At 38.1% G+C, this 12,579-nt stretch overlaps 1 protein-coding gene across 1 annotated transcript; it reads left to right on the forward strand.

Moving 5' to 3' along the window:
- The first annotated feature begins 1,610 nt into the window (after window positions 1-1,610).
- LOC143942079 (embryonic protein UVS.2-like) lies at window positions 1,611-10,137 on the forward strand. Its single transcript, XM_077463382.1, has 12 exons — window positions 1,611-1,691; window positions 2,177-2,204; window positions 3,220-3,285; window positions 3,875-4,009; window positions 4,096-4,213; window positions 4,856-5,031; window positions 5,112-5,193; window positions 5,292-5,419; window positions 5,912-6,027; window positions 7,341-7,566; window positions 8,831-8,949; window positions 9,919-10,137. The coding sequence occupies exons 1-12, from the start codon at window positions 1,611-1,613 to the stop codon at window positions 10,135-10,137; spliced, it is 1,494 nt and encodes a 497-aa protein (XP_077319508.1).
- Window positions 10,138-12,579: the final 2,442 nt, after the last annotated feature.

Genomic DNA, 12,579 nt, shown 5'->3' on the forward strand with positions numbered 1-12,579 from the left:
TGCATATCATTTTTATTTTGGATATTTATGTGAGTTTATAGTTTTTCGGTAGACACTTGGTTTATTTTGCAGGTTTTCACTGATACCTAGCACCTTACTTATTTTTACTTATTTTTAGTATATATATATATATATATATATATATATATATATATATATATATATATATATATATATCTTGTATAAAAAGGGAATACATATGAGAATACATATAGGAACGCGATGAACTGGTTTATTTCAAATCAAAATATGTCTATTAAATAAGTTAATTTCATAAAGAACACAAAGAATTGCATGGTTGTCTAACCTTCATTCTCTCTGGGCACAGGCACTAGGCAGGGCTGTTCCCTATCTCCACTGCTCTTTGCGCTCGCCATTAGCAGTCCTCATACGTGCCAACCCCCTGATTACGTGGCTTCATTACAGCAAAATTCAGGACAAAATCATGTTGTATGTAGACGACATGTTATTTTTGCTATAACTCTGTCTCTGCAGTTATGTCCACTCTTCTAGACTTTGGCCAATATTCAAAGCTGACAATCAATTGGACCAAATCATCACTGCTCCTAAAGTGGTTAGCGCTTAGGCCTGGCTGCACTAGTGTGAAGACCAGGTTTACCCAAACTAAAGTGGTTCTAAAGTCAGAATGTTTTTTTTATCTCTATGCATTAAGATAAAAAAAAACCTTCTGTGTGCCGCAGCCACCCTTAGACCCCCTATTTCTAACCTGAGTCCCATCTCGATCCAGCAATGTTGCACGAGAGTCTTGACTGTCCAAGACTCCCCTCCTCATTGACGGAGACAGCAGTGGGGCGCATTGGCTCTTGCTGCTGTCAATCAAAGTCAGTTAGCCAATGAGGAGAGGGAGGAGGAGGGGCAAAACCACAGCTCTATGTCTGAATGCTACTTGCTATGGGGGCATTCGGCAAGAGGGAGGGGCCAGGAGCGCCAGCTGGAGACCCAAGAAGAGGATGATTTGGGCTCCTCTGTGCAAAACCACTACACAGAGCAGGTAAGTATAATATGTTTATTTTTTAATAAAAATTTGACTTTAATATCTTTAAGTTTTAACCAATCAGTTTTTAATTTGATAGGATCAAATTCACATTAAAAGAAAAATGATCTGTAAGTTTACTATGGGTTTTTGCATTTGCAAAACATCATTGCTCATGGGACTATAGTGATGAATTTTCTCATAGAATGGGCATAACCTTGAATACAAAAATAAATGTAAAATTACATTGCCAGTCCCAATTTATTTAGATTTTAGCTGAACAAAAAACAGTTTATAATGATATTACTTACACAAGAACTTTTTATTTCATTAAAGACAATTGTCACGAGACCTCGACAATCAATTACAAGTTATGCAGCAGAACACCAAGACAATAATAAGATGATAAGGACCATAGCGTCACACATGAAATAATTATACATTTCTAATTCCCATACACGTCAACTTCGGTCATTCTTGAAATTTGGTTTCCTGTCTCATGATTGGTCAGATCTTCTCTGGTACCTGTATAAAAGGTGATCCAGAAGATGAGTGTCACACCAAGCTTCAGCGAGAAGATATTTCACATTACAGTGAAGGAGAATTCGGAAACAAGATGAATGAAAAAGCCTTCCTCCTGCTTCTGGTCTGTATTACGGGGCTGGTGACCAGTCTACCTCTATCTGCACAAATACAGGTGAGATGATGAGCTGACATGAACAGTACAGGGGACAGGTGACAACTATATTAAGGAAAGTATAACATCCAATAAGTTACTGACAATCTTAGCTAGTAGTGAAGTGTAAATCTAAAATAGTTATCCCCTTAGTTTTGGATAAAGTGGTGGGGGGTTAGGAATCCTGTTAGATTTTAATACTTCCTTATTACTGCCTGGGACCCCTGTAGGGAGATTTGACTTTTGTACAGGCCATTGCCTGTAGGACAGAAGGTGAGGGAAAATCCAAAATGTTATAATTGGTAACAGAACAGGGAATATGGTAAAATCTTCCAATGATGACTGTTGTGGTAACATCTGTCCAAGAAAGGATTTTACCTGAGAGCTTTCCAGTAGGGCTGAGAGGGACTCTCCTGGATGGGGATGAGTTGGGGTCAAGACTTGTTATCTGTTATTATTGTATTACATCTGAAATAAGATATTAATACAAAACATTTACTTCCCAGTATCATCTACTTGGAGTGAACAAAGATGGTAAGCTTTTTAACATTCTTATATAACAAATCATTTTTGCTTTCTTTCTGTTCTCTGTCAGCTGTTTTGTTTGTTCTGCTTTTTCCTCCCATTCATTGGCATTTCTTTATAATATCCCTAATCCTAAATCCTAAATTAAAAATTGTTTGCACTGCTCCATTGGCCCTAATCATCCTGGCCAGATAATCTATAAAATGATTTTCCTTCTCCATCTAGAACCAGCCTCTAGGAAAGACTCCTCCACATTTGTATAGCTCTTATGGTAAACATCCCTCCATCCACCAATTTAAATTTAGATAAAACCCCTAGAAAAATAAATTATTTTAAATGCTTGCTTGCAGTATTTTCCTTTCCATAAATGATTTATTGTTCACCTGCAATGTGGCTTTGAACTTACAAAGAGATTTTAACTACTCTGAGAGTCACTTCGCTAGCACAGCCCTCTCCCGCATTGTGTTTCTTAGCACTCTCCTCTTCTGGGAGTGTCCAACTACTGTCTGTGCTGGCCCAGCATCTCTGTCCCTCCCCTCATCTCCCCACATAAACTTTGATTCATCTGCTGGTGGAGGAGTGAAGAGGAATACTATAAAGTGTAATTTGAGTGAAAGCTCTGAGAGCTCTGAGTCTTCTGAGGCTATCACGTCCAAGTAGCAGTTTCGAGCTTCCAGCTGTTTACACAAGGGAGAATTTTTACATTTAACGACATTGCTAAAATATGTGAAATGCACACATAATTGTCTGCATGTTTTTTTAGACCCTGGCAATAGAGTCATCAAAGTCATCTCCCTTTGCTTAGGTGACAGTATTTATGATAATCATGGTGAATCAGGCAAAGACTTAAAGAATTTCCCAACCAGAAGTTTCCCAGATCAGGGATAACTTTGTAGAGCTACCCTATTTTTTCATTAATTGATATTTCAATTTATAAAATGGATTCAATATTTACCGAAGCTTAAGTCACTTTAATTTTTTTGGTTGCGATTATTACACTAGAATGTGTATTTTGTATACACAGCCCCAAAGAGTGAAGACTCCGAAGTGCCACAAGGGATCTTCAGCAAGATTTTGAAGGCTAATAAAGGTAATTATTATAAACCACAGGATTCTTTACTGCATTATGATGGTGCTAAATCAAGGCAAGTTAAAAGACAATAACCAATTATACTCAATAAAGTTATGAGTTTCAGGATCCTTTAAATCATGCATTGATGGACTAGCCTGATTTCTAAGTTCTGCCCTCCATAGTGGGAAGGCTCTACTTGGGGGCTCGTTCTCTGTTGTGACCTGCATGGGAAGATTCAAGAGGCCAACTTCACTGCAGCAGAGCAAAATCAGGTCTCCTCCCTTCCCAAACAGGGCTGTGCTGTGTCACGGAACTGAGTAAAGCTGGGCCTTTGGACTGCATGAAAATATCTAACAGGTTTCTCCAGATTCCCACTGCGCCTATTGTATTCTGTTGTATACCCCATCACTCCATATGATTAGATGCAGCCGCTGTCAGTTCTAACATTTTCTGTTTGGATCCATCCATTTTTCAATCCAAGGATATCAGGTGAGAGAGGACTGACATAGCCACCCACATAGTAAACTTCAGCCAGTTCACAGTTTATGGGCAGCTTAAATCAAATGCATTTTAGTGTATTATCTATGACCATTTTCTGTATTTTCAGATAGCAAAACAACTATGTATGGAGGAGATATACTGGTACAGAATGACCGCAGCGCCACCAACTGTCCTTCTTGCCTTTGGCCTAAAAGTGATAATGGTACTGTTCCTGTTCCCTACATCATAGATTCCAGATACAGTGAGTTCCCTCTTTTTTCTCTTGCATTGAAGCATTCATTGCTATTTGTTATTTGTAGAAACCCAACCTTCTATCTCTGTTTCCAGGTCCCAGTGACCTGAACAGTATTGTGCTCGCCATGGCCGAGTTTGAGACATTGACTTGTGTGAGGTTTGTGCCTCTTACAACAGAACATGATTACATCAACATCACTCCTGGTGATGGGTAAGGTTGTCTATTATGTATCATAGATATTCACAGTAGGGAGCATCTAAAACATAAACACCTGAGACTTTACAGTACCTATTTTGTGCATGATGGCTTCCCTTTTCAATTTCTTTAAAAAAATAAAAATAAATAGAACTCCTCTGTACATTTGCAAATACATGTGAAAGTCACAAGTCAACAACAAGGCGCTTTGTGGTTTTTGTGAATCTATCAGAAATATGCACATGGACATAAGATATTTATTCCAGTTCTGCTAACTTTGAGTACAGTATATAGTAGAAAAATAGAAGTGACTGAGAGGGAGTGGGGCTTAGTGTCAACAGACTCAATGGATTCCACTTAACATTTTACAATGAAAATAAAACCAAATATGTCTGTCCAAAAGTGAGCAGTGATCTAATGCTTGGAGCCGGTACAACGTGACTTAGCTCCCAAACTCCATACATCTTATTAGAACTGGGCACAAACATAGGGAAACAACCGTTGATATAAGTTAAAAAGTAAAAAAGCTTAGCACAAACAGATATTGATTGTTTTGTTTAACAGATTCAATCATTGTTTCTATTAAAACTATTGTCTTAGGCTCCCAAATGGTATTAAAGCATAACTTTTTTTGAACTGTATATTTACAATTTCTAGCTGTTACTCGTATATTGGAAGAACTGGTGGAAGCCAGACAGTTTCATTGGGTGGAGGCTGCATCTACAGAGGGATTATACAACATGAACTAGAACATGCCCTGGGCTTCTACCATGAGCATGTAAGAAGTGATCGTGACAATTATGTTGACATCAATTTCCAGTATATCTCTAAAGGTACTGAAGACATTTACACAAAGCGAATTTAGCCATGTTTTCAAAAAAGAGACATTACCACTGCTTTTGTCTTGTTCCAGGATACTTGGGTAATTTTGCTAAAGCGAACACTAATAACTTGGGCAGTCCATATGATTATGGTTCAGTGATGCACTATGATGCGTAAGTCATGACTTTTATGTTAGTTGGTAAATTACTGATAAATTATAAAATATTTTATAGATAATATGTCAATCTTATCTCCATTCAACATTTTCCAGCTATGCATTCAGCAACACTTCAAAGAAACCCACAATTGTCCCCAAGCCTTACCCCAATGTGACCATTGGGCAGACAATTGGACTGAGCGTCTTGGATGTCACTAAAATTAACCGACTTTATCAATGCAGTAAGTTTCTGTACATTACAGTTTTATGGGTTTAAAAAATTAGAAATTATACTTTTTTTTTATGATTGCATTTTAAGTGAATTTTTCCGTTTAAAAAAAAAAATGGTTTGACAAAAAAAAAAAAAAAAATGTGCACATTTGTCTCTGGCCAGTTTTCTTTAAAAAAAAAAAAGTAAAATATCAGGAAATTTTGTTTTTACCATGAAATATAATTCACCTGGATGCACAAAGTAGTTGTAAAGATACGTTCCGTTTCACTAACATATGTAAAAGTTGTAACACTGCATTGAGGCATTAAGGATCTTTTATCTTCAACATAAAGGGGTTAAACTCAAGGTTCATTTCATTTTAAGTTCAAAATTCCAGCAGTTTTAAGCTAATAGAAGGTTAATACCTCCTTGCCTGTTGCCCACTAATTAATTATTAATATTATTATCAGTTTATTCCACCAGTGACTAAATACAATTTATATGTCTATTTTTGACTTCTCAGGTGTCTATGCGACTTTGCTTAATAATAACACAGGAATTTTCACTTCTGACAACTATCCCTCTGCTTATCCTAATAATAGTGACTGCGTTTGGTTGATCAGGGTTCCATCAGGACTGGTAAGGAGACAGATGTAGACATGCAAAATGTGACCCTAAATGTCTAGCAACCTGGGTGTGGAAATAAACTGCCATCTGAAGATTGTTTTGTACACTACCTACATTTTACATTAATAAAAAATAGAGACTTGACTAGTATAGTGCCAAGCAATAGGTCCAAATACTCCCTAACCTAGGTCTTTTAGGATGTACATGCCTCTGAACCTCATACTCTGCTTCAACCACCAATTGCTCCATATGTTGGAATAATACCTTCATTATGGCCTACTTTATAGTCTTCAGACTATCATTACCACTTCATTGCTGGGAGCCTATTTTGGCAATTCTGATGTTCCAGATTTCTTTTACCCCACATCGGATGGTGAGGTCACTGTAGGAATGGGGGTTTAGCAGGAACAAAATGGGTCTTGGATTCATTTGGGGCTCTTGTTCTTACAAGTATGTTACCAATAGTAACAGTATTGCAATATCCCCAGTCACAGCTTTCTTTGACTTAATTCAATATAGCGTTAAACAAAAGACTTCTGCTAAAAGTTTCTTCCCCAAAATGTGTCTTGTTTAAGCTTTATTTGTTTCTCTGAAGAAACCACAAGCAACAAATAATCAGAGGGAGCAGAAGAGTTCTGTCAACTAGAAAATCAATGGAAAATACGCACATGTTTCAAGAGACATCTTAGCTAGAAAGGTCTATGCCCTTGTACACACGGTCGGAGATTCCGACAACCAAATCCGTCGGATTTTGTCTGTCGGATTTTGTCCGAAACTGTTGTATACACACAGTCGGACGAAGTTGTCAGAATGTCCGATCGTTCAGAACGTGATGACGTTATTTCGTTACGACGGGACTACGTTCGGGCTAGTAGCCAATAGCTTTGGTGTAGGAATTTGATCTGAGCATGCGTGGCACTTTGTCCGATCGGAATTCTCTACACATGATTGGAGTATGTCCGATCGGCGCATTTTGTTGGAAAAAATTTTTCCGGCAAGTTGGAAAATTTGGTCCGACGGATATGCCGACGGAAACAGTCCGATGCAGACCACACATAGTTGGAATATCTGACAAAACGCTCCGATCAGACACATTCCGTCGGAATCTCCGATCGTGTGTACAAGGGCTTAAGCTGCAAGATTGTTTAACAGAAATTAAAATTCTATATATTCTTGTGGGATTTTTTTCTGAAGGACTGTTCAAACATTAATATAGTAATCGATTGCATCATATTGCAATTACATATTAATCCAGTTTGCAGTTACAAATATGTGATGTTTGGGGTTTACTGTAGATAATAAATTTGCCTTGTGTCACTTTTTAGGCAACATTAAAGTTCAGTAGCTTTAATATCCAATCCACTCCTAACTGTGACTCAGACTACATGAGGATCTATGACGGCCCCACTAAGACCTCTCCTGTGTTGTTGGATAAAATGTGTGGAAGTCAAACCATCCCTCTACTCATCGCTTCCACCAGCCAGATGCTGGTCCAGTTCGTCAGTGACGGGGCTGTTGCTGGAGTTGGCTTCCAAGCTACATATAGCTCAGGTATTCTGATTTATTTTAATAGTAAGGTAAGTGTTCAGAGAAAGACACTGAAGACTCATAGATACAGAGGGGATCCATCCCAAGGAGGGACTATTGGCACAACAGTTTGATGTCCTCTAAATTCTGTTTGCAACCTTTGAGGTAATCCATGAAGTTTCTTAGTATATACAATTAGAATTACCAGTCAGTCAGGCCTTCACACTATAAAGTTGTTGAAAGATTGTTCAGTGTGTATGTTTGTCAACTTTAAAGCCCCATACACACTATCAGATTTTCTGCAGATTTTTGTCTTGAGCAGAAATTCTGATCATGTGTATGGGGCTTTAGAGTGATAATACTTACCTCTATGGCTTATTTTGGATCAGATACTGTATAGATTCATCTTTCTTGCGGTATATCCCTGATATCTGCCCTACTGCAAAACTAAGAGTTTTTTAAATTCCTATGGACTTCTTTGCGGTTGACAATGTCATTCAAAATTCTCCAGGGTGGAGTGCAGTGACCAGACTACCTTTTCCCCAGCACTACATTGGTTAAATGCTTGCTTTGCTTAGGGCAGGTTGGGGAAGTTCAAAAACTTACTAGTGGCCATCTATGCTCTCCAATGTCCCAGTATGTGGGCGAGCTCTCAACATGTTCATGTACAATGCATGACCGCTGATCCTGTGTTGTATTTGATGATATCTGAGAATTACAGCTAGGGGAATAGCAAAAAGAAGCAGCTTAAGGGACCAGTAGTACAGCATGGAGGAAGCCTGTGGGGGGATAAATAAGGTAAGTATTTCAATGTAGTTATCATCTTCTAGACTAAAGAAGAATTTAACTCAAGCAGTACAGTGGGGGGAACAAGATGGATAGATTTTGCAGCATCTGCACTTACCCCATTAAGGACACAATCATAGGTTTGTATGGTAGCCCACCCATCTCCAGTTATTTATTTTCATAGGACACTCCTGTTTTCTCACTAGTGCTCTGTGAAACTCTTCTGGGTAAGGCAGAACATGTGACTCTCTCCCCTTCCTGCCCTGAAGCAGATTTGGTGCCTGTGTAGGCCATCTCTACATCTGAGCTCTGCATTGAAAGTTGGAGATTGGGGTCCTAAGATCAACCTGGGACTCTAAAAAGGAGGATGAACTATGTATATACAGTATATATATATATATATATATATATATATATATATAGATATATACATAAACATGATGTCATATACTGTTATAAATCTCTTATATCTACTATATTGATTATATCTATATTATCACAGTTCAGTGTGGAGGATCCTTCTTTAACTCTCAAGGCAACTTTACATCTCCGGGATACCCAGGGAACTACAGTCCAAACATGAATTGTAACTTCACCATCACAGCTCCCGTTGGATATAAGGTAAAACAAGATGTCTTCAAAATTCTCCCTAAACCTGGACTTCCACATTCTCTAAAATTGGCACACAAAAAAAAATGTAATGTTGGACAGACACAATACAACCTGAATATATACAACTCCTTTGAATTTACCAACATTCACCAGGGCCTACCTGAATGAATGGAAATGGAATGTACTGTTTAGGGCATTACAATAAATGGCTTTTGGCAAATATAAAGTAGATTGCTCTAAGACTATCTACCACCAAGACGTTCTGGATCATTTCCTGTGATGACAGGAATTGTTGGTGGTAATTTATGAAGCTGGCTGAAAACTGGTGGTGTGACATTTGTAAGCTGTTTATAAAGCTTTACTTGACTTTGCAGCACTGGGGTCATTTCTACCACCTCTTTTAGAGAGTAAAAGGAGCACAGGGGAGAGGAAGGGAGGGGGCTGATCAGTTTCTTGAGTCTATTGTAGACAGGTGAATGAACACATGTATTAGAAGATTTAAATACACTAACAAGTTGAATCCAAATTCCAGCTCACATTTTATAATCAGTTACTGCGTTTTTTTTTCCTTTTGGGATAAATGTTTTACATGAATAAATAAAGCTGGTCATTTTAAGCACCCCTGCCAGTGTTGAATGATTTGGCTTATCCATGTAAACTGATACATTCTGCTGGATAGCTTGTGCTTTTTAAAAACAGACTTGTTGCCTGGATCCCTAAATTAACATAAAAGAAAGCCTAAAAAATAAAACAAAAGCAGCCATCACATGTAAGAATTGGTAAACTGCAATATAATAAATGCTTGGTCTTGGGTTTAATATGGCTTTTTGGTCAAATATTATCTCAGGTAGACTGTAACATTAATGAATTGTAAAAAAAAAAAAAAAGCAAAATACGCACTTTTATTCAATAAAAATGATTTGTTTGTTGCATGAACACAACACTGTCATGTTCGTCATAATTGTATTTCTTTTTCAGATTGCCCTGACCATAAGTGACTTCCATCTAGAGTCTTCCAGTTTCTGTATGTACGACTATCTAAAACTCTTCATGGATGGTACACAAAGGGGTCCATTCTGTGGGGATCGCACCATCCCTGTGTATTACTCCAAAGGCAATTCTATGGTTCTCATATTCCACAGTGACAAGTCTAACCAGGCAAAGGGCTTCCAAGCCTCTTACACCTTCTGTGAGTAGCTCAGTTCTATCTGCTTATATCTAATATCAGCAATGGGCGTTATAAGATAACAGAGGTCACATTTTTTTTTTCTAAAAAGCAGCCAGCTTAGTGAAAAAACATATTGTATAAAGAAATGTAACACTGCTGTGGTGTAAATACAGACTTAATAGCAGGACCTCAGATTAGACACAAAGCTGAATCATCTTCAATTACAACTATGAAGTACAGAACTGGTTCTAGACTTTGCTATTAGACAACCCAGCAAGCACTCAACACACTGAAAATCAGAAACAGCATACAATTTAAAAAAAATAAAACAATACAAAAACTAAAATACAATTGACCAAAAGCCTCTATAGTTCCCCTTTAAGCAGTCATGATATTCACATGACCTCTAGTGAAATAAAAATCTGTTAATAAAATACAGCGTATCAAAATAAAGACCAACAATCGAGCAACCAGCAATGTTCAAATAATCATCGTTTGATGTATGGGCAGATTATTTTTGAGTATTCACCGTTGATATTGGATATACAAATCCATGTAAATGTATTTCTGTTATTTTTTGTGCTATAGATCAGTGAGAAAGTATGAACGAATAAGGTCTATGTATTATTTAAATATGATTTTAACATTTGCTGACATTGACCTCTCTTTGATTACAGTTCAATAGACGAGCAACAGATGCTACAAAGAGAAAATCTACCAGTTCTGGAAGGAAGCCGACATCCCTACAGGACACAATGAGAATTTAATGGAGCACATATAGAAAAGTTCACACATTTGTGCCTATATATAAAATGATTAAATGTACATGGGATCATGCTAGTGTTTGCAATTACATTTAAAAATACAAAATAACATTTCATAATTCGTTTCCCATTTGCTTGGAATTTTGATTGGCTTGGTTAGGAATAGGGGGGCTAATTTTGGCGTCCTCTGATTTCTATGTGGTTTACATTTATTCTATAGAGATTCTTATCTCTTTATCTTTCCCTTTCCCTACTTATTATTTTGAGGGAGTGAGTGGCCATTTCTTTTGTACTATATATGACAGTCTGATCTGATGTTTTCCTTTCCTTTTTAAAAATAAAATATATTAAAGCATTAATCCATCTCTATTATTATTTTCGAGTGACGTAGTTCCTGATTCCTCAATGTGCTTAAAGTGAGCATTGCAGTAAAAAGAAGTCCATTTATTCGTTTCAGCCCCTTCCCCTGTGAAATTCACTGCCCAGGGGCATATCTACAGGGGTTGCAGGGGTAGCCATTGCAACCCGATTCCATTGGAAGCTCAAGGGGTCCTCACGGCCTCCCTATATGCCTGGATAGGAGAGCGACGGGGGCAGTGAAATAGAGAGAAGCCAATCCTCCATGTAGCTAATGGATTCCCACTTCTCCTCCTCTCCCTCCCACATACATTCAGCAGATGCAACTGAGAAATAGAGGACATTGGTTGCTCCACATGCTGCTCCCGCCACCTCCCTATTGATGTCTAGCTGCCCTGTAATCTCTGCCAGTCACCTTCCCTCTGGCTGCGACAGGGGCCTGTCAGGGTGGAGTTTTGACTTAATGAATATAGTTAGTGATAGATACCGATCACTCACTCGTTTTTTGTTTTTTTTGTATTCATTCATAGCTGAGCCATAGTAAACTGTGTTTACTATATGAGCTATTCCTGTTCATTCTGTGCAGCTGAGGTGGCAGAGAAAGGGGTTGATAAATCTGTCCTCAGTCCATTTCTCTGTCTTAAAAGTGAGCTATTTCACCAAATAATTAAAATAAATAAAGTAAAATGGTAAAAAACAAAACAAAAATAAATGGCGGAACTAGAAGTATCGCAAAGGTTATACTTTTGACTGAGCTCTGGCATTCCGCCACCGTGGGCAGACCCCAAGACAGCAGAAAGGTGGCTCGCTGTGGGACCATAATAAAGGGTCCTACGATTGGAGAAAAGGGCCCCAGGATTAATAGGGAGGGCCCCAGTCAGTGGCTAGGGGGGCCCCTACATGGTTTCTTGCATGGTGCCTTGAAATCAGCTCACTTGTGATGTCTGATAGTATAAAACACAGCGTATATGTTAAAAAAAGGAAAAATTCATTGAAATATTACAATATTTCACTAATCGGCTCAACAGCCAGGAAAATCACAGATAATATCCCACACGTATTGATGACTCCCTAAATCACATGTGTCCAACAAGGTCCACCAGGTCATTTTGTGTGTCTTCTGCACCTGCCTCACACCCTTCACCTTCACTTTTATCTTGTCTCAGCGGTCTGCAGCAGAAAGGGCGACAGAACTCCTCCTACAGATCCTGATATATGTACAATGCACAAAAGTACAGCAGGATATAACCCCCTTGGACTTTATAGGCAGAAATCAAGTAGGAATGTAGATAGGTTAAAAGGAAACAATGCCGCTTTCATTCATACCAGTTTAAAATAAGATAAGAGCAA

This window comes from Lithobates pipiens, unplaced genomic scaffold (assembly GCF_037356315.1).
Source record: "Lithobates pipiens isolate NorthernLeopardFrog02 unplaced genomic scaffold, aLitPip1_a1.2 Scaffold_30, whole genome shotgun sequence".
NCBI classification, from domain to species: Eukaryota; Metazoa; Chordata; class Amphibia; order Anura; family Ranidae; genus Lithobates; species Lithobates pipiens.